This window comes from Penicillium macrosclerotiorum, assembly GCF_028827735.1.
Source record: "Penicillium macrosclerotiorum strain IBT 26536 chromosome Unknown utg000010l_segment0_segment0, whole genome shotgun sequence".
Taxonomy (NCBI): Eukaryota; Fungi; Ascomycota; class Eurotiomycetes; order Eurotiales; family Aspergillaceae; genus Penicillium; species Penicillium macrosclerotiorum.
The window spans coordinates 1,010,459-1,036,747 of NW_026643089.1; the positions used below are offsets into that span (position 1 = coordinate 1,010,459).

The window sequence follows — 26,289 nt, forward strand, 5'->3', positions numbered from 1 at the left end:
AATACTCGCAAGGCAAACGCCTGTTTCCAATGATATGAAAAACCGAATGAATGGGTCACAATCCGCCCCCCCCCCCCCCCCCCCCCTTGAACTGCGTCTTGCTCTCATTTGTTTTTCGAAACATGCACTTCCCCCTCAGTCCTCCTATGCATCCACGGATGTGTCCAGGATCTCTCTTAGCTGCGCCATGGGAATGCGCGGCACGCGCTGGGCGTTAGGGGAGACTCTAGTCAATGAGCGGATGGGGGCCACTAAGGAGAACAAGGAATGAGCTGCACACGAGGCCCCGATCCCTCGCCAATGAAGCTGTCCTTCAATTCATACTCAATTGGAAGCGTGGCGCTGCCAGGTTGAACCCGAAGGTCAAACCGCCAAAGGAACCGTGCAACCGTTAAGCACAGCTCCATCATGGCCAGCTGTCTCCCAATGCAGCCCGTCATTCCAGCACTAAACGGGGCGAATGCAGATGCTAGCTGCTCCGCCCCATCATCCTCTTTGTCGGTCAGCCAGCGTTCAGGCTGGAAATCGAACGGATCACGGAAATACTGTGCATTATGATGAATGGTGTACGGGCTCACGCCTACATTCGTGCCCGGCGGCAGCCACCACCCGTCGATCACCATGCCATCGTCGCCTACTATCTCCCGGGGAAGATGTCCAGGCGTCGGGGGCGACAGCCGTAGACTCTCATTGATGCAGGCGCGCAGAAATGGAAGCGTCGCTAGTGTCCCTGCAGGATCGTAGCGGATAGCGGCTTCGCTCGCAAAAGCACAGTGCAGCTCCTTTCGGAGCCGAGCCAGCTTGTTGGGGTAGTGGGACAAATAGAAGAACGTGGCCGCGAGTCCACCAGCAGTCGACTGGGACCCAGCAACCATGAGGAGCACGCTTTCACAGGCGAGGTCACCGACCGTATATGCTTCACCGGTCTCTGGATCACGTCCTGCAAGCAGGTGGCCGAACATGTCGTCCTTGACTTCCTTTCCGAAAATGCCCTCGGTCATGACCTGAGACTTTCGGCGCTTCATCAGCTTCTCCATGCAAAAGGACCGAAATCGACTATTATCCTCAATCGTCCTCGCTCCCACAAGGTGCCCGAATCGGGTTTCAAATAGGATATACCGAACCCACTTGGTGAACGGATGATATCCAATCTATACACAAATCAAAATCACCTGTCAGCTCTTTGTTTTTGCTTCTTGCCCCCTCAACTGATTTCTTCCTCCTGGGCAGCTAGAGAACCCAGTGAATCCTACATACCGAGTACCACACGCCGGTAGCCTTCGCCACCAATCCAATCAGCGAACGGTCCACCTGGTTCGCCATGAACCCAAACGCGTTTCCAAATCCCAAGTCACCCAAGACGTCGAAGATCAGGTAGCCAGACCATTGGCCCAAATCGACCATGCCCTGGTCGTATTTTGCCTCCGCATCGATGGCCTCGACCCACTTGTCGATCAGCGCGCATATCCGAGGCTCATAGTCCTTCAACGCCTTGTCTGAGAATGCATGCGACAGTAACCGACGCTTCACAGCATGCCGCGTCTTCTGTCTTGCTGTGAAGGTGCTCTCAAACTTTCCCGCCGAGTCACGCACACATTGGTACCAGTCGGACTTGATCAAATTGGCCTTACGTGACTTGTAGATCGAATCCATTGCCGTGACGGTGTTAAAGGATAAAGAATTGGGCGTGAACCGCACCACCGAGCCTTTTTTTGAATCCAAATGTTAGTTTTCCGTCCCTGGACTTTGGCTGTTCCGCCTTCTCGATGGTCCAGCACCGACCGTATTCAGTGTGCAGCCTGTATAGCCAGACATGTCGATCGCCCTTTTTCGCATGATACCAATTTGGTATAGATGACAGGCGCGCCAGTAGCGGGCCGGGCTGCTTCGCCAGCGGATGGAAATAAATTCGGTGTAATGCCCCGCAACCGACCTGTATACGCCTGTTAAATTTGCTTTTCGCTTCTTTTCTTTTGTTTCTGGCCCTCCCAGGAAGATCTCGCGCTTACTCCGATGAGCAATAGAATGACCACATTCCCTAGCATTGACATTGGTGAGCCCCATGTCGTCGACACGCGATACCCTGCCCCTAGGGCCATTATGGCGCTACTTCGCAGGCTCTTTGAACAGTCGTCGGTGTTGCACCCGATCGCAAGTATGTGCCGGCGATGGCCAATTACTTATTGTGCCAATATTGTGTCATTTGAAGGTTGACTTGGCGTCCAAAATTACCGCTAGTAAGAACAGCAAAGAGGGGTATCGTGGAGGAGGTCCTTAGCCGCATGCATGGGGGAAGAGAAGGAGGGGGGAGAGGGCGCCCTTTGGAAGGGGCACGGTCCGTGACAGGGATAGAGCTGGATGGGCCTTGGTTGGATCACTAGCTCGGCTGTTGAGTAATCTCCAAAATATTGTGAGTGACTTAGCATAGTTACTAGCCGTGGTTACTGACGGTCGTTATTGACTAGAAGATACCGAGTTTCCGGTGACTATGTACAGGGACGTGGACCAATCGTCCGGGCGGTTGTCTTACTACATCTTGCTGGGTCGCTTCCAGTCCTTGATCTGACTCGCCAAGGCCGCCATATAGTCCGGGCCCACGGTTTGTTTCTCGTCCATCGGCCTGGCTTGCCAGGTCTCTCGCGCCGTCTTGGGGCCCCGCATCCAGCGGGCCGACTCGTCGGCCAGCCAGACGGCGACATATTCGGCCACCGTCGCCATATTCTTGTCAAAGACCATCGTGTGCTCGCCGTCCTCGAGCAGGCGCTGGGTCACGGCGCCCAGTCGCACTCCGCCGTTGCCCCCAGGCCCTGTGCCGGTCAAGTGTAACCGCTGTTCGCGCGTGCCGGGATGGCCAAAGAAGGGCGACTTGCCCCCGTTGATATAGAGCACCCACGGCCGAACCTTCGGTAGCATATCCCACGTTGTTTTTAGCTCGTGGCGATAGAACTGTCCGTTCACATTGCCGTCCGGGTCGCTATCGGGAATCGTCTGCCGTTGCTCAAGCGTGACGGTCTCGAGGCCTCCCGGGCCGAGTCCGATGCGGTCCTTGTTAAGACGGCTGGCCAATGCCGCAATCTGGTCTTTCGGGTTGGTCAGCGCCCACGGCGCACCCTGTGCCTGAGCGGGAGGGATCTCGTAGATGCCGTAGTGGGTGAGCCGGGTGCGCACGCGTGGATCCCATCGTTGGGCACCGGCGAGGCGGACCGCGCCAGTCTCGGCCTCGGCGCGCGATGCCCAGCAATCGCCCTGTTTCAGCGTGGAGATGCTCCAGGGCACGGTGATGCCGCGCCCGTACTGGACATCGAGCCCGGGCTCGATGAAGGCCAGGGAGTGAAACAGCGTGGGATGCCAGGCGGAGAGCGCCACGAGCTGCGTACAGCCCATGGAGTGGCCCAGGCCGACGAGCGGCTTAGGCATGTCAGCGCGAAAATGGTGGATAAGACTCCAGAGATCGCGACTGTGATCCAGCCAGGACGGATCACAGCCAAGATTGGCTCGATTGGCCACCGCGCTCTGTCCTACATTGAACATATCCGCTATCCAGATGGCCCGGATCGCGACACCGGCCTGGTCGGCCCGCGACAGGAGCGCCGCAAACAAGGGCTCATACAGCTCTTTGATGAAGCCGAGGCCCCCGGCGGCCACAATCGTCAGAGGTTCTCCGCTGGCCCCTGAAGGGCGTGAGTGTCGAGGGACATACTGTTTCACGGACAAACCCAGGCCCTGCTGTTCGTCGATGATGGCGTGTGGATATTCGCGGAACGGGACCACAGGGACCCAGTGGGCGATGATCTCAAACGGATAGTCCGCTTCCAGCGGCGTCACGCGCGAGCCCGGCATCGTGGCAGGATCCGATTCACCTTGAGGTTCGAGTGGTCACCGGAAGTATAGTTTGTCGAAGAGCATGGGAAAGTGAGGGGGTTCCAAGACCGATGGCGGTCGGGGATTCTGGCCGACGTGGCCGAGGGCTCTTATTTCCCCATACCTCTTTTTGCTTGGACTGCAAAAGACCCCTAGCGATTCTACTTTGACGGCTCCATGCCAGTGAGGAATGCCTACAGGGTCCACCCTTTTCGTCAGGTCGATTGGCGGGGGCTCATGCACATCCTGGCTCGCTACTGCAGGCGTGCGCAATGGTAGACGCGGGGTCCATCCCATGCAGCGTATCCTCGGCTCCTCATGGACTCGTGTCCTTGTCGACTAGTCGACTAGCCGACTAGTGCATTAGTCTACTAGTCTACTAGTCTTTCGCAGAACCGGTTTCATGTTTTGGGCTCTCCCATCTTCACACCTCTCCTCCCATGGCTGCGTTGTTACCACCGAAGACCAGAATTGAAGCGATTACAGTCCGGCGATTGACGGCGCCGATCGCCTCGCCCCATGCGCGGGTGGTGGAGCGCTTTCGGGCGTTGGTTCCACCCGTTAATCTGGGGGACCTGCGGGCGCAAAGCGGCCCAGCGGGCATCGCCCAGGTCATACAGAACACCCACACGACCACCGGCTTCGTACTCTTCGCGGAATTCAATCATGGCGCCTGGATCCGTCATTTCCCTCCATTTACCAATCCTGGAAACCCCGGGAACACCGGGAATGTGCCCGACGCGGTCCAGGTCGGCCATGGTGCGCATCGCTTCATCTTTGGGAATCCGCTGTACGCCATTACTATGATCCAGGAAAGCGTGGAAGCCGCGCTCCATGTTCCTCTTGACGGGGGATTCTTCGAACAGCCCGACGGAACCACTAAAATGGTCATCCTGCTGCCCGAAGGGCTAGTTGCAGGGCCTGAGGAAATGGCGGGAAATGAGGCCCTTCGCCTAGCAGCGCGCGAGTTGGAAGCCAAGGTGTTCAAATTAATTGAAGCCATCTCGGAGTGAACCAATGCCGAACTCGTTGCAGGGAGAGTTTGAAAACTGTGAATTATCATTGTACAGCAAGATAGTAACAGCAAGCGCAACCGCGACCAGAAAGAAACTAGAAGACGCCCGAAGAAAGAAAGAACTAAAGCAAAAATAGCAAAATAGCAAAAACAGCAAAAGTAGCAAATGCAGCAAAAATAGTAAAAATAGCAAAAAATAGCAAGTCTTCCCCACACTGGCCTCCAAAAAACACAAGCACAACCCAACTATACCCGAACTATACTTCTATAATCCAAAGCCCCTCCCTTCCCCCCCCCCCTTACCTTTCCGTTCCGTTCCTTTCCCTTCCCTTCCCTTCACTTCCCTTCTTGGCTGCTCACATCACTTTCTTCTCCACAAAGTACGACCCTCGCATCTTGTATTCGGGGGACGGGCTCACACCGCCGCGGTACCACAGTGCCTTGTCACGCGGGTGGGCCGCCGTTTCCTTGTCCTTGCGTAGCCCAAATACAACGTCCTTTTCTGCATCCTCCTCGACCCACTGGCAATCACGGAAGGCAATCTGAAGATCCTCGTACCGGAATTGGCCCCGCCCGTGGTAGTGTTTTCCCAGCAAGGGGATAATAGCCTTGCTCGCAATCGGGCTGTAGTAGTGTGGAATGCGCGAGAACAGGTGGTGCGTGACATGGTCCGACGAGATGTGGTGGAGGAGGTGCGTGCCGATAAGGCCGAAGTCGCGATCGATCGTGGCCGTGGCGCCGCGGAGGAACGTCCACGAGTCGGCCGTGTACTTTGGCACCGCTGGGTGCGTGTGGTGAAGGTAGGTGATCATCACTAGTAACACCACGTTTTTTTTTTCGAACGTTAGCTCTTGTCCAAAGATTTCAACAGAGATAGGGAATAGCGCTCATCCCAGGGAGAGTATGGAGTTGCATCTGGAAAGAAGAAGGGCGGCTTACCGATCCAATGATTCACCCACGTCCAAGGAACTATATAGACCCAAAACAGAGTCTCAAACGATCCAAAGACCTGGTAGAGTTGATACAGTACCACCAGCGTCGTCAGACAACCCAGATCAGACAACAGAATTGCTGAGACCTCCGAGTCCCGGAACATGGCGCCCCATGGATCAAAGTGGCTGTGGCGCCAGGCTGACATCCCTTGCTTGATCACCGCGGACGGCGGACAGGTGATATTGGATAGGATATACCAGTTCCACCCGATAGCCTGCTGCAACAGAATGCGCAAGAACAGAACCAGTGGCGCATCCTGCCCAACCTCATCCAGGAGTTCCACCGCCTGATTGATCTTCATAGCATACTCGCCACGGCGCGGTGGGACATAGTTGAGGTCCTTCTCGATATGGTTGGCATAGATATGGTGCCGGCGGTGAGTGGATTTCCAAGAGAAATAGGGTGCTAGCAGGCTCGAGTGAAGCACAAACCCAATCATGTCGTTGAGAAGACCGGAATTCGAGAACCCGCTGTGGCCGCAGTCATGGGCGATCACCCATAGCCCCGTCCAGACAAGCCCCTGCAACACTCCATAGATATTGACGACCGCGTAGTAGGCGATTGTGGATTGAGTCACCCATTCCGTATGCAGCAGGTAATAGAGTCCGCTGAGAAGGACAGCCGAGTAGGTCAAGTCTCGGCCGAGGTAGAAGAAAGACCAGAACAGGGACGGCTGGAAGCAGTAATCTGGAATGGCATCCCGGAGCTCGCGCACACTAATGTCTTTGTTGAGATGCTAGGTTTGGTCACGGTCAGCTTTTTTTGAGACAATGCCATGGGTCTTTTTTTCATAGTCACTCTGTGCGTAACAGATTTGAACTATAAAAATTTGGAATGGACATACCCCTCCCTCCACCAGTTCGGTGGGATGCACCTCCTTCTGTGTTTGATAGCCAGTTCGGTCGTCCTCCATGGTTTGCGCAAACTGACCGGGGTGGGAAGAGAAAAGAGAGTGTAATCAGGAAAGGCGAAAAAAAATTTAACGGTTTTGAGGGCTTTGTGTACTTCGAGGGTCAAACCCTCCGGTGAACGAAGCACCCAGATGAGGGGCAACCAAAATCCCCCTGCCTCCACTAATTGATGATTATTGATCTAGTAGTCATGATTCTCCAATTGCTGGAGCGGGGCGTCCCGGAGAAGCTGTCTGACCCCTTTCACTGTACGGCGCTTGGTAGCTGGGTAGATGCATACCTAGTGGTATCGTCAGCTTGGCGGGCTCCCGCCGCTGAAGAAGTGCAAGTGGAGTCGCGCCCAGTCGCCCGAAGGCCAACGCATTCAGCGGTTTTGTATGAACCAATGACGCCTGCCAATTTGACGAAACTTGGCGCCTTCTCAAATGTGACCCTAAAGATCCGTTCCGGTCCAGACCAATCAGGAATGTTCCTATCCTATCTAGCGCTGACATGTGTTGCCCTGGATAGACTCCCGGCGAAACCGTCAGTATCATCTCATCCCCCATTCCGCGCTGACGTGTGCCGCATCGGCGATCTTGCGAGGACGGAAGGGGTTTCTTAGGTTTCAAATCAGTGGAAGCCCAAGCACGACTCTCGAGTGGGACGCTTGACAAATCTCAGGACCCGGGACTTTGGTCACTTTCACGTATGTAAGTATGCAGAACATCCTAGTTTTTCAGTGACTAGTTCGACGATACACGCCACCTATCGCGCCCGCTTACTCCAAAATCACCCGCGTGAAGCGTCCCTTTCTTCACACCCGGGCTAGCGCCAGATTATTTGCAGCGACATGTTCACAACCAAATTCCCTCAAAGGTAAGTTCCAGGTCTACACACCTGAGAAGGCAAATTTTTTGTCGGGTACGCTAGTCACAAGGTTTCGTTTTCCGGGTTATTTCGTACAAATTAACCGTGCTATGCAACTTCTCCGCCCGTGGCAACGGGTCAGAGCATTTTATCCTGGTAAGATATAGGTACTATGAAGTTTATTAAATTTGATGTGAAAAACACGTGTGAAGCCATGTGTTGGCAGAGATTAGTTTGGTCCAATCTGCCTAGGGTTCATGTCATATACCCTGCCCGGGAGCCTGGAGTTTTCTTCCTTTTAGGCACGGATGATGCAAGCCCGTGTCATGGTTGAGGGGGTTTGTGGAAGGCAATAAAGCCGATGTAGTGGCGTAGAGCCAAGGGACCTGGGGTGAATATATATTCCCATCTGCATGAAGAGTGGCAACTTGACCATTATGAATTCATAGGCTGATCACCAAGGTAAAAGGTTTCATGACTTTGCAATAGTGAAACTTGTCAAACACATATGGGCCAGATAGGAAAGCTACTTCTATGTCTAGCCTTTAGCCAATCATGTTGTATGCCAGTCTAAGAGACTTCATATTGCTTTTGACCTATGCACCCAAATTTCGAGAACAGCGAGGTGAGCCATGCCACGAGATAGTGAAATGTCTTTACTTAGAATATTCAGCCATTCTAAATCTTCACAATCGTAATTGTACATGTCATATCCTGTGCTAGCAAGTTAGTAACCACTCACGAGGGCACCAGTACAGAGAAACCAAACGCATAGACCCTCCCTCAAGTTGAGGCAGCATTAGCTTGATCCTTCGGATGCATGAGATACATCAAAAATTGGGTGACAGCGTGGCTTTTGCCCACTGATCGACAGTCCGATTCAAAATAATTTAAGTTTCAATAGCATTCATTTCCCCTCTCTGTGTAACTTGCCGTCAAGTATCAATCCATTGCCATGCGGTTTGCCGCCACCACGATTGCATTCTATGCGCAGCACGCGCGACAATAGAAGCTGCAATGGCGTAGGAGATCTACTGCTGTACGACTTGGTCAAATTCACCCTAGTCATATAAGCATGCGTCCGCCACTTAACACCGAGACACCCCTGTCAACCTATTTTACTCAACGGAATGGGATCAGATACGCCCCCGCAGACCGTGTTGCAAATCCTTGACTCAATCTGTGCCAAGGAGCCCGGAAGACTGTACTGCATTCACCCATTCTCCTCGGACATCTCTCAGGGATGGGTCGAGGTTCGATTCGCTGATGTGGTCAACGCGACCAATCGCATGGCCCTCTGGATTCAAGAAAACGTGGCATCATCCAACAAGCCCGAGGCTTTGACATATATCGGCGCTAACGATATTCGCTACTGCATCTTTGCCTTTGCGTGCATGCGACTTCGTCATAAAGTAAGGTTTCAACGTGTATTTTTTTTCGACTCGTTGTTGCAGCTAATTAGTGTCCTAGGCTGTTTTCCTCTCAACTCGGAATTCTGCACAAGCCTCACGGCACGTGCTAGAAGCTGTGGGGTGCTCGAAATGTGTCTATACACCTGAAAGAAGCCGCCAAGTAGAGGACATTAAGGAATTAGACTCATCTGTAGAATCATGGCTGGCGCCCGACATGTGGACAGTGTTCGATCATCAATCTGCTGCTCTACCTATGATTGAAGAACCGCCGAATGATCCCGAAGACCGAGTGGCTGTCTATATCCACAGCTCTGGAACAACGGGTAAGCAAGACCAGATATCATGAGGCGTTCTCAGTGGGGCTTTGTCTACTCACCAACATACGTTGAAACTATAGGAATGCCCAAGCCAGTCCCGATGACAAATGGCTACTTTATGGCAGTGCAGCAAATGTGCGATTTACCAACTCCCGAAAACAGGATCGGAAGTTTGGCACCTGTGGCAGAAAGGGGTAAGCGAATACTTACATCGAGCCCTCTATTTCATCTCATGGGTCTTTTCAGCGCGTTGATACCTATTTATTGCGACACGCCCATTGTTATGGTGCCTGAGAAACCTCTCACACTTGAGCTCTTTGCTCGAATAGTACAAGAAACAGAGCCAAAGACCGCCAATTTACCTCCACCGGTATTGGAGGAATTGTCTTCCTCTGAGCTGGGGATGGCATGTTTGAAGAAATTCGATATGCTCACCTTCGGAGGTGCTCCTTTGTCCCAAGAAGCCGGCGATCGTATTGCCAAGGAGGTCCATCTTCAATCAATTCTCGGATCTAGTGAATGCGCAGTATTTAGTACCTTGAAATATCAAGAGAAAGACGAGTGGCGCTATCTTGAATGGAATCCTTATGCTGGGTATGAAATGCGCGACATGGGTGATGGGTACCATGAGTTTGTGATACCGCGTGGAGAAAGCAGAGCCGCACATGCTGTCTTCCACACATATCCTGACCTGAAGGAGTATCGCACGGGGGATCTTTTCACCCAACATCCTACGAAGAACGGCCTTTGGCTGTATGCTGGCCGCTACGATGATGTTATTGTTCTGAGCAATGGCGAGAAGTTCAATCCCATCACCATGGAGGAGATAATCTCGAGTCACCCACTTGTTGCTCGGGCGGTGACCATTGGCCAAGGACGTTTTCAAGCTGCAATTCTAGTGGAACCTGACTGGGATGAGTGGAATGGTGAGCCTAGCGAGCTGCTTGATGAGATCTGGCCCACAGTGAAGAAGGCAAATGCAGCCGCTCCAAGTCATGCACAGGTGACAAAAGAACGCGTCGGTATCTCGTCTCGCTCAAAACCATTTCAGTTGACCCCTAAAGGGACAATCAAACGACGAATGATTGCGAATGACTATGCAAGTGAAATCGATGCGCTTTATGCCGCTGATGAGCAGATGGATGTTGCACAGATTGCCAAGGAGGCTACACTGTCGGAAATTGCAGTCTACGTTATGAGAACACTATCAGACATTCTGGAAGTTCCGGCAATCGATCAAAATGCTGATATTTTTGCCATGGGTCTTGATTCTTTGCAAACATTGCGCTTGGGAAAGGTTCTTCAAGCATCTCTGCAGTCAGTACGACCCGATCTGGGCCCTGCCTTCAGTAGCCAGCAGCTCTACTCGCTGCCAACAATCACTCGGCTTGCTGAGTATATTCTTAACATCATTCAAGGAGGGGACTCTTCACTAGGGAGTACAACAACGGAAAGCGATATTGATAGAGAGCAAAGAATCTCCAATCTAGTCAATAAATACTCCGCCGACTTCGGATCAAACCATGCTGTGATTTTGACGGGCTCAACTGGCTCGCTGGGTGCTTATCTTCTGTCTGAGCTCCTTCGTGATCTGAGTGTCACCAAAATCTACTGCCTCAATAGGTCGTCAGACGCAGCTATAAGACAACTTCAAAGTCATCAAGAGAAAGGTCTGGCCACTTACACCCAGTTTCCACGGCGTGTGGAGTTCCTTCAGGCACAATTTGGAGCCGAGCGACTTGGTCTAGATGAGGCGAAATATGAAGAACTCTTGCTGGAGGTTGACACCATTATTCATAATGCTTGGAAAGTCAATTTCAACCACAAGGTCGAGGCTTTTGAGAATCCTCATATTGAAGGGGTACGTCGTCTGGTAGAATTCAGTATCGCCAGTGAAAAGACTGCTCACATCCATTTCATCTCGTCTATATCTACTATTGAGGGGTACAGCAACGGCCCATCTATTCCAGAGTCTATTTTTAATGAGCCAAGCTCCGTTCTGCGGCAGGGATATGGCGAGTCTAAGCATGTCGCTGAAAGAATTTGTGCAATGGCGTCAGCCAAATGCGGAGTACCAACTAGTATTCATCGCGTTGGACAGATTGGAGGTCCAACGACTGAGAAAGGGATATGGAATAAACAGGAATGGGTGCCTTCGTTGATCGCAGCCTCAAAAACCATTAAACAAATTCCGAATTCCCTTGGCTCAATCGCCGTGCAATGGGTGCCTGTGGTATGTCATGTCATGATAATGAATACAAACATCCTGTGTGAATGGACTTAACCGCCTTTCTCGTGACAGGATATTTGCGCAAAGGTAATACTTGACATTGTTCGTACTCGGCGGACGACTCAGGATGAAGAGCCATGCGCCGCATTCCACATTGTTAACCCCAAAATCGTGGACTGGGAGACTCTTATTCCTTTTATTCAGAAATATATGGATGTTGAGCCAGTTCCCTTGCAGACATGGATCAATACCCTTGAGAGCTTCCCGAATCCGACAGAAGCTGATCTTCGAGACAAACCCGCGCTAAAAATTCTTGAATTCTTCAAGGCCGTCGCCTATTCAGATGAAGCTGGCCCATCGACAGAAACCATCAAGACCCAGGCAGCTAGTACAACGTTGCGTCATCTGAACGCAGTTGATGGGCCCTTAATGACGCGATGGATGGATCAGTGGAAGTTCTAGGGGCTTTTTTTCATGCCCCGCCAGGTAATCGCCATAAGAGCTCTTTTCGGTAACAGCTATGTTTTCTCAAGTTCTCGGTGTCTTCAGATTTTCGGTCTCGGAAAATGAAAGGAATTTCAAGATCAGTTTTCTTTGGAATATATTAATCAATCAGAATTGTATACAGACATTTTCAATAAGTCAGGAACGAAGGGTCTTGTGCCACCAATAGTGATGAGTGTTTCTTCCAATTAGAATATGTTCCTCAAGATTAGTTTTTCTATAATAAAAATTGACCCAAGCTCGAGATAGACAAAATCACATGACATATTTGTTGAAATTCAATATTGAATGTATCGATCTATTAGGAATCATCCAGGCTCTCAGGCATATGCACCATCTAAAACATCACTCCTATCCCCAAACCAAGCAGAGCCAACCAGCTGCCGGCAGTCTTAGCGGCAGCAGCACCCTCCGATGTTTTCGTTTCTTCGTGTTGCTCCAGTGATTTTGTCGGTTCATCGGTAGCCGATGTTGTGGAGTCAGAATCTGTGGGGGTGGCTTTGGCGACATTGACACCTGGAGTCGTCCATGACTGTGTCACAGCTGTTATCCCCTTGTCATAGGCATTCGCTGTGGCGCAGTCGTGTTCGCTGAGTAGCTGAGCCTCGATATATTCTGGAGTGTTGGGACAATTTTCATAGCAGCTGTTGGACGGAGAGTTAGTATTCAATTCCATAGCCATGAATTTTTCTATTGATGATAGATGCCCGGGTGGTTTCAGAGCGAGTTGTACTAACTTGGCAATATTTGCACTCCCGCTGCATTTGCAGTCCCAATTTTCTGAGGAACACTTCGCAAGAGCCATTTTCATGGTAGCCACGCATTGGTCAACGAGCCTGTTGCATGGGATATGAATAGTGTCCATATGAAATTTGAGGATGAGAGCTGACTCACTGCTGGTTAGCACATTGGCCGCTTTCGCCTGTGCTTGCGGCATTTGCGGACGTAATCACTGCATCCTGGCAGGTGACTAATGTTGCCCAGGCAAACAGCAGGGCATATAGATTAACTGAGATGCTGCGCATTTGGAATGGAGACCCCCGTATAGAGAGGAAAATTGCTGGAGGTTCAGAAAGATATAATCTAACAATGTGATTGAATGGATTGCGGAATATTAAAGTTCAGCTAAAAATATTGAGGAGGATTAGGTATATATTCTGGAAAGCTGGGGCCTTAATGGTTACACTCATGAAAATCGCCGGTGTGGATAATCCGAGTAGGTTTCCATTTACACTCTACCTATTCCCGGTAGTAGACCGATAGGATCAGACTGTAAAGAGGACAGCCAATACGGAAAGTACCCCAAGGTCTCATTCAACCAGATAATGGCAATACAAGGAACCATGGATGGCCTAACCTGCGTATATTTAACCTGCTGGGAAACCCCCCTGATCCATCTATCTCGATGATTTTAGAAGCAAATTCAGTACAATCTAAAGCAGTGACTCTAGACTCCAAATTTTCAATTAGTCTTCTCTTTCAAAAAAGTAAATTTTCCTGATCTAATTAACTTGAAAGCTTTGAGAATAGGAGTAGATGACTAGGTGAGGTCATGACTAGTCCCTGAGACGGCATTCCAATAGCAGCGTGGGTTACATTCTTCGGAACACCCGGCTGCTTCTCCCAGCCAATAAAAGTGGTCTCAGTGCCGGTTTAGGAATTCTGGGAGATCTGTCTTATTCTGTCTCATGCGCACCTTACTCTTATCTCAAGTAGGGTGCGACAGTGGTTGGATGCTGAAAGAAGCGACTATGAACAATAAGCCGATATGGCCAGCATTGTGTGAATGCAATAATGCCTTTTTTTGAGTCTGGAAATCGAAAGCTAGCTATTCTTACTCGGAGTAGATTCGATAATAATCGGATCTACCACGTTTCATCGTCCGTCCGTCTAGCTTTATGCTTACGATCGCCTATCTGTCTATTCCAGCCCTTAAGGAGCCCTTTCACAATAGCTTGACAGTATAGGAGCCCATGTGGCAATTCAATGTCGATCTAGGAATGCTATGAGGTAAATGACTGGTGAAGTGAAATAATAATGTGCTCCGACAAGTTTACGCTGAAGGATCTAGGCAAATCTTTGTGGAGACCCTGGCGACTACCTCTGTGTTAGATTCGTTTGCATTCGGCGACTACAACCTTCGAATTTAATAAAAATAGAATAGCCCTGCCTTGGTAATCCATTGATTACACACTGCGATAGGGTGAACGTCTGATCGCCGGAATAGGAAGGTAGCCTGAGGGCTCCTGTAATCACGTGACCATCTTTGTTAAGCATTGGGTTAAGGCTGAAGAGATGGTGTTTGAATAACTGTTCTGGCTCGTTTTCTTTTTTTGATACTAGTACGACTTCTCCGAATAATAATCTTAAATGAACTCCTGAAATGATGAACCCAAGTGAAAGAGCACACGCCATCGGCCACATGCCGGGTACAGATTCTCGTGAAAGTTGTCGATGATAAGCCAGTGATCGCAAGCATGAAGCTCATCATTGTTCATTTCGTCAGCCGTGAAGAGCCTCTCATCATGCTGAGATCCTTGACCGTGATCACCACGTGGGATTTCGCTGTCATCGTATGGTTCACGATATCGGCGGAATTGCCCCTTTCGCCATTGCCGAAGCCGGCCTTGTCCTTGGCAATTAGCGCCGAAATTTGAAACCCGAACATGCCGACTAAATAACTATGCTGTTTCGGACATCATCGGGCCATAAGCGGCATTGTACTAGGCGACCAAACCGCCGGCTGCCGAAGATAACCCGAACATGGTCATAATTCATCAATTTTGTCAGCGAGATATTCCTTGAAAATAAATCGACCAGCTGAACACCTTATCATTGATGATCTACAGCTATTATGTAGCTTTCACGGATCCTAGAGTTGGTGATCGGGGTCTGACAGCTTACAGAGGACGCTTGTGAACATAGTGCCACGCGTTGCCGTTGGACCGTCAGCTCAGATCCCTTTACTGTTTGATAAATGAACTCGACAAAGCTTGGATAGTGCCTACCTTACTACCATTCATGACTGTAAAACAACAGTCATTGCTGGTTCCTAATCCGAGAGAGTAACAGGCTTGCATGAGGTTATTCTATATCGGGAAGGTGTCCGAGCATGCCGAAATGAGGCCTGTCAGCGTTGACTCCATTTAGAGATTTGACTATAGCACGCTTCCAGTAGCGCCACTAGTAACTCCCACACTTGCCGAACTTCCGATGTGGAGTCGCATAGTTAGTCATTTTTTGACATGTGGATTAAAAGTACACCCCCATTGAAACTTGAAATGCGCAAAAGTGGTTCACTGGGTATCTCGGATGCTTACCTTCGACTTTTCCCAACACCACTAGCAGGCTCGTGATCTGAAACGAGGATTCACTCAAGGGAGATACTCAGTCTGGGCTAAGTCTATAATGGGAGATGGGGGAGTTGTGTTGGTGTGATCACCATCGTCTAGATGGCAAGAAAAATACCATTGAAATATCAACCACAGCACATCAGTCTTCTTTTACACATTGAGTCTTTCGAGCGGTAACGACCACATTTGATATGCCTCCTCAGTCTTATGCTTAAGAGCAGCTTGTGACGCTAGGAACATTCTCACAGTCGCTGTAGGTCTTACCACCAGTGACATTAACGTCGGTCCAGGTCCAATCAGAGCAAGCGCCAGAGCCACAGACAATAACAACGTCGTAGCCATCCGAATCCACCGCGTCGGCGCCAGAAATATTCTCAATGGTGAGATCGGTGATGGGAATACCACTAGTAGGGTCTCCCTTCAGATCACCACCATCATAATTCTGCTCGATCAGGATACCGTAACTGCAAAAGAGATTTAGCGAAGATCTTTGAAAGGGTTGATGGCTGGTAGACATACTCCGAAATAGCGCTCAGAGTAATTTCTGAATAGGTGACACCAGTGATGGAACCAGTGTCGCCCTCAGTAGCCTTGATGCGAATACCTATGACCATGTTGTCAGTTCATGATGAGTCAAAGTTTCAGCATAGTTTTTATCATCATACCATTAACAGAGTTCTTGACTTCACAGTTTTCAAAGGTCACTGTATCTACTGTGTTGTCACTCCGACCACCAACACTCCCAATAGATAGACCGTGGCCGCCAGAACAAACACCGCCACTGAAAGTAATATCCTATCACAAGCATCAGTACTAGACATTAAAACAGGGAATCCAAGTTGCATAGTATCTTACAGTTCCGGAGTTCACGGCAACACAATCGTCTTGGTTGTAGACATTGGCGCCTGTGATTACAACATTGGAGCTGGTACCAATGTCAAAACCATCGGTATTATGACCACCTTCGTCATCACCCGCTTCATTGTTAATTGTCATATCGGTGATAGTCAACCCATCACAGCCAGCGATGCTGACCGCTTGGACAGGGGTGTTCTCAATATATAGATCGGTGATTGTCGAGTCGGTGAGATCATGGGCGTAGAAGAACTTAGGCTTGGTCACTCCGCCGTTACTGCCTTCACCGTCCCACCAACGGGCACCGTCGGGATTGAGATAAGCTCCGCTGGCACCTTTGATAGTAATGCCTGAGCCGGAGATTTGGAGTAGAGGCCCATCCCATTCCTCGTAGCCCCAAGTTGTTTCTCCCTCGAAAATGACCTGTTGTAATGTCCAGTTAGTATTATGAAATTTGAACAAGTAAAGATATACCGTGTTCTCAGTTGAAAATCCTTACCGTGGTATCATCTTCCAAGTCGCTCAGATCCAGCGTTGTCCCGGAAGGAACGGCAACATTGGACAGGATTATAGTCGAACAAGATTTCTGAGACTTGCTTGCACTTGAGGCACCCGACGAGCCCGAGAACGTACAGCTCGTAGCTCTCTTGGCAAGGCTGGGGGCCTCAGTAATGGCGGGCTCGGCGACGGGGGATGCCAGTGCGCAAGCCGCCAAGGCGACAAGCACGAGCGAACCGAGAAGCTTCGGCATAGTGGCTTGTAAATGTTTCAATTGGGATTTCTGGGCAATGCTTGTTGGCTTTTCTTTGCTTGGCATTGATCAGAGGAATCAGCTCGTTTTATAAAAATTTTGAACTTGAACCTGGTGCTCCTGTTCTCCAGCTTCTACTCCACATACATTTCCGGGCTCATCTGGAAAGACATATCTCAATGTTGTTTATCCTCCAATCATTAGAGCGACCGCCCATTTCTAGTAGATGTTATTGGTGGCTACGTCAACCAAAGTTATCAAGGACCACCTTAGGAAGCCAGATGGGGATCCGACGCACCCCAATATCTTCACAAAAGCTTAGGGGGTCACACCGGCGAATGGGAAGAATCTCGGGGCCACGAATTGACTCTAACCATGTTGATGAACGCCACTCTGTTCCAGAAAGATCGTGCCGGCGTTCAGTGTATCAGAAAATCCCGCCCAGTGACGGTGGGATCCACTTCATCACTCGGCGACATTTTCACATCACAACAAGGGGTAGATGGGCTCGGGCACGGGCCGCTCCCGCGCTGGTCTCGTCGATTCCGCGGCTTTTATTTTTGCCACCACTCGTTTATTGATGCCGCAAGCGCAGCTTTGTCCACCTCTCAAATGCGAGCTTGGCTACACAGGGCTCTGTCGGGAGGTGAAGAGCGACGCCAGGGTATAGAAACATGCACAGATGCCCTCGAGGGCTGTGGGGGCCAGGAAAGTGGCTCACGTAGCGTAGAAGCCACGAAGGATGCCCTCAGCTGCATATTCTTGTGGCGTTTCGGGGTACGCAAGCTCTCGAGACAATTACTATAAAAACACTATAAGAGTTACCACCATGTGAATGGGCGTTTCAAAAAGCCAAGCTTTTGTTCGAAAAAAAAAAGACAGGGATTTAAGCAAGGAGAACGAGTAGTGTTTCTCAGACATCAGGAGGCTCAACCGCTCCATTCTGGATTGAGCTTTGTACTTGCTACAGATAGAATCACTGCAGTGGTATAGTTGTTCATTATATGACGTAGCAACTGCAGCATCGTGATATTGAACTTGAGCATTTTGAAGATCTCCAGCCTGCAGTCCCAGCCAGACGCTGGACAAGAGAAGGGGCAAGAGGCTGTCAAAATCGCGTTTACTAGTGTTGACGGTTTAGCTATCAGCGACATTGAGAAGGCGAACTAACTGTCCGAGGAGTGACCTCCGGGATGACATCCATTTCAGGATCAATCCACAGCATCGTCATCATCTAATAATCTATCTATAGATGCATTTAGCACGTTAAGCTCATTTATTTCTGTTGTCGAAACTCCATATTGGACAGAAAAGGACCGAGTTATACTGGACCCTACTGCCCGATGTCTTTTTAATTTTGTTACTCGGAATCATCTTATTTGGTGTGGCGTGTTCTGTCTTTCTGTGGTCGATATACGTATTTCTTTGGTGGCGCTTCCCGCGCAGATAAGCACGTCTGGCGCCGGATGCGTCAACCACCTCCCATCCTCCCGACAAAACTAAGCATCTTGTCTTGATGCATATCGACAGACTCTCCACGGAAAAACTACAAGTTTCGGATTTATATATATTTCCCTGCTCCTGAAAAATGCAACTACTCCTTGGCCTGAACCTGCTCGCCTCCTTCGTGTCCGCTACGGGCGGAGTGATTGCAGCCAGCAACCCCGCCACGCTGTCAGGATCAACACAGGTGACGAGCGGCGAGCGCTACTACCAGCGCATGTATACGGTGCGCACTATTCCCTTCGAGCTGCTATCGGGCCTCGCTCCCTTCTATTATACCGGGCCAGTGGTCTCGCTGCTGGTCGGGGTGTCGGCGATAGTCCAGGCTGCGGACGTCGCGATTGGATTTGGTCAGGGGGACAGAGGAATGATCGTCGGGGCCTCCGTTGCGACGGTCATCCATACTTTGTGCTTTATGTCCATGTGGTGACAGGACATGGCGTTCTCTTCTTCCGCAGTCTTGGCCCTTGCATCTGTAGATGCACTGATAATTGTGCTCCTTGCCGTGCCGGTATACGTACCTTTCTGGAAGAAGCGTGTACATTACATATTATATATTGGGGCCAATGACAACCTATAGTTGTACTCTAAAATACAATTCATCTCAATATTAACGGACGAAAACCAATACCTCCACTTCTCTCTTTTGGAATTACCGTATATCCATTGATTGTTGACACCGAATCCATCCCAGCCGTTTCTTCGACAACACACCCGTTTCCCACGAGGCTCATATTGCCTTTGAATACCACAGTTCCTCGGTTCACCGTGGAACAGCAGTTACCTCCTTGGAAAACCCTTGACCGGCTGAATCTAATAATTACTGGCCTGGGAAGCCTTGCAAGAAATGCACTGATGGTGGTATAGACTATAATATTCAAGATGTTACTCAGATACAGTTCAAAAGAAGAGGCACAATACATTCCAAGTCCATGGCCAGAATGGTCCGTATATTATTTGACGAGCAGAGTATTCAAATTGGGACCAGTAAGACCGGGGCGAGTCCCGGTCTGAATCTATCGCGTCAGCGAGACAAAGGCCACAGAGTCTCGGAGCAGAAATCTAGAAAGACGAGCACAGAATAACGAAGAGTGAGCCCAGAAAGTAAAAAAAAAAAGCATGAAACACGTCCGTATGTACATTAGTCTTGATGGAAAGGCAGAATTGGTGGCGGGGTATCTCAGTCTCCGGAAGCGATGATGCAAAGAAGAGGCAATGCACAGGGGATGTAATAAAAGGCGACTAGAGGTAAGAGTCTAGCCGGGAGGTAACTCAAGCGTGGAGAGAACTCAGGAAATTAGCGGCCAGCCACAGGGGTTGTTGAGAAGCAAGGAATAATATGTATAGTAAAAGGGGGAAGGATACGACATAAGAATACGAGGGAAACGGCGGGTATTGATGTGCAGGCCACACGCAATGCAAAAATGCAAGAAGTAATGCAGAGTACTGGTCTTGAAGGGGCGCGGTCGTCAGTTCGTTGTCGGGGACGGGGTATCGTGGATGGAAAGGGCCGGCACCGGTGCCGGCGTGCAGGTTTAAGGACAAACGGGGAAGGGCTGAGAACAGAGCGATCTCAGTGGCCAAAAATGGTTACGTATGGTGGTGTGTTTGGCTAGGGCGAATTCTTGCTTTGACGACACACCCGGCGTCGGTCAGAAGCGCCCTTGCCCAGAAAATCGAGAAGCTGGGCGTGCGGCTTGCCTTCTGCTTCTTCGGTCTCATCGTCGGACAAGTCCATTCGGAATCGGCGCACGCTGCCCTCACGGCTGGTCTTGCCCTCCTCGAAGAACGGAGTGCGCGCGTCCCGAGACTGGCACCAACGGGGGGCAACCCGCCGCCAAAGCCCTCGCATGCCACGGCTGGCACGGTCGATCTTCTCGTATTCGCGGCGTCGGGTTGTGTCCGATGTCCACTCCATGACAGTTGCGGGCACATGGATGGAGGAAGCGGAGGGACTGTAGCCGTGACGACTGGCGACGCTGTTAGGGCTCGGCAGGGTATTCGAGCGGTCTCTGGCGTGAAGTGGAGCCGGTGTTGCACTGATGGAGCTGCGGTGATCGGGCCATGGGCGACGACTGGAGCAAGAGGACGCAATGGGGGATGGCGGTGCCGAACTACCGATCTCCGAGGATGTGCGAAAGTCCTGTCGGTTTCGATGGGTTGTCGAGGTGGCCCGATGAAGCGAAGGACGTCTCTCGTCGATGGAATATTTGGGTGTCGATTCCGAGTCCTGGAACAGACGACAGGACTCCCGGTGCAAAGCCAACAGCGACTCTCGTCGATCATTTGGATTCTGCCGAGAGGAAGGAACTTGCACAATCGCCGGGTTGGGCACAGCTCGTCGGGACGAGTGCAGTGAACTGTGTCGACTGGGTGGTCGAGATCGCGCGGTACTGCGCGAGTCAGGCCGGGAGTGGTGAATCGAGGTAGCCGCGGAAGTTGGTCTTGACACGGGCTGTGTCCCTGGCGAAGATGTTGGCGAGCCTGGCGTCCTGGCCCTGACTCGCTCCTTCTTCTTGGGCGTTTCCATCTCAGGCGATGACGGTTCAAGAGAGTGGATCGTGGAGACGCTGTCGTTGTCGCTGTCCTGGTGGGCGGCGACACATTTCTCAGAGAACGTGGTGAATTCGGTCACCTCCGATACTGACAACTGGGAGGGTTGTTTGGTGAAGATATCCAAACTGGGAAGAGCAGCCCTTGCAGGTGCACTGCCCATGTGAAGGTTGCCACGACATGTGATGGACGCCATCCTGCCGTCAGGCAAACCTTCCCGCTGTCGATCAATTACTCGACCCGATCAGATTCGGGCTCAGAGATGGCGAGAGGGAGCCAGTCCCATCTTGGACAAGAGAGTGTGTCCAGAGCCAGGTGAGAAGCAAAGGCAAGAATAAAAACAACAATAACACGCCTTAAAATGAACGGTGGTGGACAACACTGAGTCCAGAATCCCAAGTCCTGAGTATTGATATCCCGGGGGGGGGGGGAGCCCGTATCGCCGCGTGACCTGATGCTATCACCACCTCACAAAGAGAGCGAAGTATAGAAACAAAAGAAGAGAAAAAGGCCTACGAATAAGAAGAATAAGTATGCCGCCCCGACCACACAAAGGCGCTCTTTTTAAATTTCGAGCAGCTTCACCGCTCCTCAAGGGAAGTCTTGCCTGAGATGTTTTAGCGGAGAAAGTGGGGAAGGGGGGGGGAGGCCCCCTCCACCGAGACCGGCCGTCACGACCTGCCAGGGGTGCACGGTCTGGATCTTCGCAAACTCTCTCCCCACCGACCCGACCAGACCTGCAGTAGTGAGTCGACCAGCCAACGATATGCAGGGGTGGAAAATAGACTAACGAGGGTTATTTGGCACTCAGGCCGCTGATTGGGCTGCAGGGTACCTCGTGGGAGCACAACTTGCAGAAGGTTGACTGTCCAGCAATATCCCAAGTCAAACTGCCATGCACAGCTGGAGATGAAAGTATCAAGCAAAGCGTGAGTCTCCGAAACAGGAGGAGCCAGGAACCAGGAGGCACCCAGCCGGGCACCACAGGGAGGACGAGGGCTCGAAGTTACAGCAGGCGCTTGCTACCGCCAAACCCAAACACCCACCGTGAAGCCCTGGCCAACCAGACCCGCTCCACGCGGTTGAGGAGGGTCCCCCGCCCTAAAGAGGGCAACCAGCCCCAGAACCCCCCACTGCGACCACGGAAAAGGCACGGAGAAGTCATCGCAAATCCTGGAAACGTGGGTGGACTGGAATGCGGTGACAAATGTTGGTCGCTGATCCCTTGACGATCGAAACGGGTTGAGGAAATCTGATGCGACGAGACTTGGCCTGTTCGCATTCCAAAAGCCTGTTTCATCCTGAATAGAAACCGTTTCGATCGATCACCACTCTGAGACAGGGCATATCGGACGTCCTAGATAGCAGATATAGAGCAAATACCAATATAGGTGCTCAGCCACGAACGATGTTTCCAGATGTTTGACGACTAAAATAAATAAGGTCGCCCCGTTCTCGATATACGTCAATACTAGGCGGATCATATGACTCAATGAATCCCATCAGGTTCTCAAGGACTGATAGAGCAGTGCAGAAATGCTACGGGGGATCAACTATGCAGCAATGTACGACGTAGCGGGCCGACATGCAACAGGAACGGGTAACTTTCTGACTCCCCATACATCATGGGCCTGGATTATTCTGACCTATATACAATAAAAAGCGACGAATGGGGACAAAAAGCTGACCGCCTCGAAGATTTCCCCTCTCCCAGCATATGTCACGTAGCAGTCATCGAGGAGACATTATTCAACCCAAAATTCATAAACTCAAGCACCCTTACAACGAGTACGTAAAATCGGGGTTCTCCCGATCTGTGAGATCGAGCCATCTGCAACCACACGTTAGTACGTCCGTCGCAACCGCGAGTTAGCGCCCACAGGGGACAAAGCACAGCCATTCAGATGCAAAGGCACCAAATTTAGAAACCATCAACAAAAGGAAAGAAAACAACCCAAAAATCCCAAACACATAGTAAAGAAAAGAAAAAGAAAGAGAAGAAATAATCGAAAAGAAAAGGTATGAAACTCACTCTTGATTCTCCAGTCGCACGTAATCCGGCCGCGATTGGATCTCCAACTTGCGTGCATTCTCCTTCCGATACCACCACCAGATAAACACCATGATGCACAGAGCCACAGCCAGACATACGATGATCGTGATCTCGGCCGGGATGTACTGCGGGGCATCTTTCGGTCGGAAGGTTTGGGGGCCTGCGATCGGCGGGGTTAGCAAATTCTCTCTTTCTCCTTGTCCGAGAGTCCTTGGTCTTTCGTCCCTTTCAAGCGCATTCGCGCTTTCAGGACAGGACCACCAAACTGCTCTAGTAAGCTACAAGACTCACCAATGATATTGCCCACACAGTACCCGATCAGATAGAGAGCAGCAACGGTCGTCTTCTTCGTATACCCGGCCACATTGGACGAGATCATCGACAGTAGCGCGACGAATGCCGTCGGGCTGGCCTGTGTCATGTAATACCCGATCAGTCGGCCTACGTTGTTGCTCTGCGGCAGCGCCACAATCAAAATCATGCCCACCATCGCCGACACCAGCCCGCCCAGGCTGCACAGGATACGCTGGTTCGTGATATGACCCATATATCCGTTCGCTACCAGCGCAATGACTTCGACCGCGCCGCCAGGCACGCCCAAGATCAGGCTTTCTTCCGCCGTGAAGCCGAAGCTGGAAATCTAAAAACCGAACAAGTCAGCATCGCTGGAGAAGGGAGGAAAAGGCAACACGAACAAGGCCCTCTTCAAAAGGCCTGCCCAAGCTAGAAAAAAGGGGGGGGGGGGAAAAAACAGATCCAGACATACCAGTTGGCTAAAGAAATTGGTAATGCCTCCATTTGGAATATCCGCGATGAGCGCATAGAAGAAGAACGCCCAGGTCATAGGATCCATCAGCGCCTCTTTCACTTGGTACATCTTGAAGTGCTTATTGCCGATGCCCTGCTGGTTGATGCGCACGCGTGCGATGGCCAGCATGCGGTCCCGCTTCGACAGCCATCGCGCGTTGAGCTGGTTGTCGGGCACCACCCACAGGAATACCAGGCCCAAAGCGATGGTCAGAAGGCCCGTGACCAGAAAGACGATTTTCCAGGGGGCGATTGACGAGCCGTATTTCCTGGTGCCGACCGCGATCCCGTACGCAATGACGCCGCCAATGATCTGGCCCACACCGTTGAAGCTGAACCAGATGTTCACGCGCGAGCCTTGCTCTTTTTTGGTGTACCACTATGGGCGCGGAAGTTGTTAGTGAGAGCGTTTCGTCACTTGGGTTGGTAATGGTTCCGGACAGATGAGGGGAAGTGAGGAGAAGGAGGAGCAGCAGGAGAAGGAAGATGATGAAGGAAATAAAAAAAGAAAAGGGAGCATACTTGAGACGTCAGCAGCGCAAAGCCAGGCGTCACGGCTGCTTCGAAGACTCCCAGGAACAGTCGGATGGCGATGGCCCCAGAGTAGTTCTTCACGCCGGCAAAGCAGCTTAAAATGACACCCCAGGTCAAAATACACGCCGCAGAGTACTTGCCCAACGGCAAACGCTGCAGCAAGCGGTTGGTCGGGTACTCCCAAGCCAGATACCCTACACCAGAAAACAAGCCATCGAGTGGCCCCATCCCGGTCAGATCCTCTTCATTCAGGGCTAGGCATTCTGGCCCGGAGTCTACGGCACCCCTGCACCCTCAAGGGCCGGATATGTAGAGCAGACTCCGAGCCAATTGGAAGAGGAAGATATGGGACGAACCGAAATAAAACAGGCTGCCAAGCCACTGATACTGGTCTCCGACAAGATTCAAGTCCTCTTTCAAGCCCATGATACTGGCGTACGACAGGGTGGTTTCTACATCATGCATGAGTAAGCGAACATTCGGTTCATATCCGACCGTCATACAAGGCTGGTTCGTGCCACAGATCTTGCAATCCGAGTCACTCGGGTCAAATATTGGGAGGCAGAAGAAGGATCGGAGAGAGCATACTGTCGAGGAAGTTCATTCCGTAGATGAAGCACATTATAGGCATCATGTGCCAGTCGATGATGTGGAGGAGGCGGCGGTTGGTGGCTTCATCGAGCTCGATGGTCTCGCCCTGAAGGTCGTCAAAGGCTTTCATGGCCTCGTCGGCATCATGCGCATGCTTTTCGAGAGTTGGGTCGATATGTCCAATCTTTTCGACATCCACGGCCGTGGAGGCGCCCGTGGAGGCGCCCGTCGATTTGTCGGGCTCGGCCATAGTAGGTGGAACAGAGAAAGGAGGAGAAGGGATTATGCTAGGGGAGGTCGCTAGGACAGGGATAAGATGAATGATCGAGTATACGTAGTAGAGCTAGGTAGGTGGGCACGCAGACGTCAGTGGTTTCGTTCAGACCGCGGATTAAGGTCGAGTAGGGCGCGAGGAGACGAAGTGTGTGGTATAGTGGTCGAGTGGATTCCCCTCGCGGTCTCGCTCCTCGATTCCTTTTTCCAAAGTAAAAGAGGGGTCTGATCAAAGGGAATGCGCGGAGAGTAAATAGTAAAACCCGCAGACCATCTCCGCATGCTTTGCTCTCCAAGCGTCCTGCCTATCCTGGCTCCGTCTCACAGGCGTTATCTTGCTCTCCTATCAAGCACCACGGCCCCGGTGGGTCTCCCCACGATAAGCACCCGAGTATCTGGGGTCGAGGAAGGTCGCGGGATGCATTGGGCTCATTGGCTGCATCGGGAGGGGGAAGTGAGGAGAGATCGGCAGAGGCAGAGTTACGGATGAGTTATGAAATCATTAGTTCCGAGTGAAAGGAATTGGTCCCGCGTCGAACATTGATATCGTTCCGCAGTCCTCCTCGGATCCGGGGAGGTTGGACTCTATGCTTTCCCTAGGAACTTAAGTGATACTGGCTGTTGTTGATATGGTAGATGCCTCCGACTGGTGGTGTAGCCGAGCTGGGCGGTGCGGAGAAGACAAGGTCGGAGCCAAGAAGTCTAAAGCTGAGCGTTAAACTTGGCGTCGGCCGTCAGATTTGGAGCCGGGTGTTTGCCGACGGTTGCATTTGGCTTCGGTGGCGGTGGATGGTTGAGAATTGCAATCGGGGGAGTGTGCTGGTTCTTATCGCGCCAAGTCGCTGTCAGCCCAACCGGCTAGGCAATAGGGAGTCGTAAAGACCGAGTTGGAGAAGTGTGGTGACCTCTTGGGGTTGAAGGGCT

The 26,289-nt window shown here is 51.2% G+C and overlaps 10 protein-coding genes across 10 annotated transcripts; 3 read left to right on the plus strand and 7 right to left on the minus strand.

Annotated features, from left to right (window-relative positions):
* Positions 1 to 251: 251 nt before the first annotated feature.
* Positions 252 to 2,099, minus strand: N7462_010009 (cytochrome P450; the record flags this gene model as incomplete). The annotated part of the gene is made up of 4 exons (XM_057081723.1): positions 252 to 1,151; positions 1,258 to 1,706; positions 1,783 to 1,933; positions 2,010 to 2,099. The coding sequence occupies 4 exons, from the start codon at positions 2,097 to 2,099 to the stop codon at positions 252 to 254; spliced, it is 1,590 nt and encodes a 529-aa protein (XP_056928763.1).
* Positions 2,100 to 2,529: 430 nt separating this feature from the next.
* N7462_010010 (alpha/beta hydrolase) lies at positions 2,530 to 3,840 on the minus strand (the record flags this gene model as incomplete). Its single annotated transcript, XM_057081724.1, has 1 exon — positions 2,530 to 3,840. The coding sequence occupies one exon, from the start codon at positions 3,838 to 3,840 to the stop codon at positions 2,530 to 2,532; it is 1,311 nt and encodes a 436-aa protein (XP_056928764.1).
* Positions 3,841 to 4,301: 461 nt separating this feature from the next.
* On the plus strand, positions 4,302 to 4,874 carry N7462_010011 (DUF302 domain-containing protein; the record flags this gene model as incomplete). The annotated part of the gene is made up of 1 exon (XM_057081725.1): positions 4,302 to 4,874. One exon carries the CDS (start codon positions 4,302 to 4,304, stop codon positions 4,872 to 4,874), a length of 573 nt encoding a protein of 190 aa, XP_056928765.1.
* A 358-nt stretch (positions 4,875 to 5,232) lies between these two features.
* Positions 5,233 to 6,782, minus strand: N7462_010012 (uncharacterized protein; the record flags this gene model as incomplete). Its single annotated transcript, XM_057081726.1, has 3 exons — positions 5,233 to 5,690; positions 5,816 to 6,605; positions 6,714 to 6,782. 3 exons carry the CDS (start codon positions 6,780 to 6,782, stop codon positions 5,233 to 5,235), a joined length of 1,317 nt encoding a protein of 438 aa, XP_056928766.1.
* A 1,977-nt stretch (positions 6,783 to 8,759) lies between these two features.
* N7462_010013 (NRPS-like protein biosynthetic cluster) lies at positions 8,760 to 12,050 on the plus strand (the record flags this gene model as incomplete). Its single annotated transcript, XM_057081727.1, has 4 exons — positions 8,760 to 9,041; positions 9,100 to 9,364; positions 9,439 to 11,591; positions 11,661 to 12,050. The coding sequence occupies 4 exons, from the start codon at positions 8,760 to 8,762 to the stop codon at positions 12,048 to 12,050; spliced, it is 3,090 nt and encodes a 1,029-aa protein (XP_056928767.1).
* A 379-nt stretch (positions 12,051 to 12,429) lies between these two features.
* N7462_010014 (uncharacterized protein) lies at positions 12,430 to 13,117 on the minus strand (the record flags this gene model as incomplete). Its single annotated transcript, XM_057081728.1, has 3 exons — positions 12,430 to 12,736; positions 12,830 to 12,928; positions 12,987 to 13,117. The coding sequence occupies 3 exons, from the start codon at positions 13,115 to 13,117 to the stop codon at positions 12,430 to 12,432; spliced, it is 537 nt and encodes a 178-aa protein (XP_056928768.1).
* Positions 13,118 to 15,656: 2,539 nt separating this feature from the next.
* Positions 15,657 to 17,051, minus strand: N7462_010015 (glycoside hydrolase family 28 protein; the record flags this gene model as incomplete). The annotated part of the gene is made up of 5 exons (XM_057081729.1): positions 15,657 to 15,909; positions 15,965 to 16,049; positions 16,111 to 16,240; positions 16,301 to 16,723; positions 16,800 to 17,051. The coding sequence occupies 5 exons, from the start codon at positions 17,049 to 17,051 to the stop codon at positions 15,657 to 15,659; spliced, it is 1,143 nt and encodes a 380-aa protein (XP_056928769.1).
* A 1,588-nt stretch (positions 17,052 to 18,639) lies between these two features.
* Positions 18,640 to 18,984, plus strand: N7462_010016 (uncharacterized protein; the record flags this gene model as incomplete). The annotated part of the gene is made up of 1 exon (XM_057081730.1): positions 18,640 to 18,984. One exon carries the CDS (start codon positions 18,640 to 18,642, stop codon positions 18,982 to 18,984), a length of 345 nt encoding a protein of 114 aa, XP_056928770.1.
* Positions 18,985 to 20,166: 1,182 nt separating this feature from the next.
* N7462_010017 (uncharacterized protein) lies at positions 20,167 to 21,270 on the minus strand (the record flags this gene model as incomplete). Its single annotated transcript, XM_057081731.1, has 1 exon — positions 20,167 to 21,270. The coding sequence occupies one exon, from the start codon at positions 21,268 to 21,270 to the stop codon at positions 20,167 to 20,169; it is 1,104 nt and encodes a 367-aa protein (XP_056928771.1).
* A 1,616-nt stretch (positions 21,271 to 22,886) lies between these two features.
* On the minus strand, positions 22,887 to 25,342 carry N7462_010018 (allantoate permease family MFS transporter; the record flags this gene model as incomplete). Its single annotated transcript, XM_057081732.1, has 7 exons — positions 22,887 to 22,938; positions 23,140 to 23,320; positions 23,452 to 23,800; positions 23,927 to 24,346; positions 24,490 to 24,695; positions 24,858 to 24,953; positions 25,090 to 25,342. 7 exons carry the CDS (start codon positions 25,340 to 25,342, stop codon positions 22,887 to 22,889), a joined length of 1,557 nt encoding a protein of 518 aa, XP_056928772.1.
* Between the last annotated feature and the right edge of the window lie 947 nt (positions 25,343 to 26,289).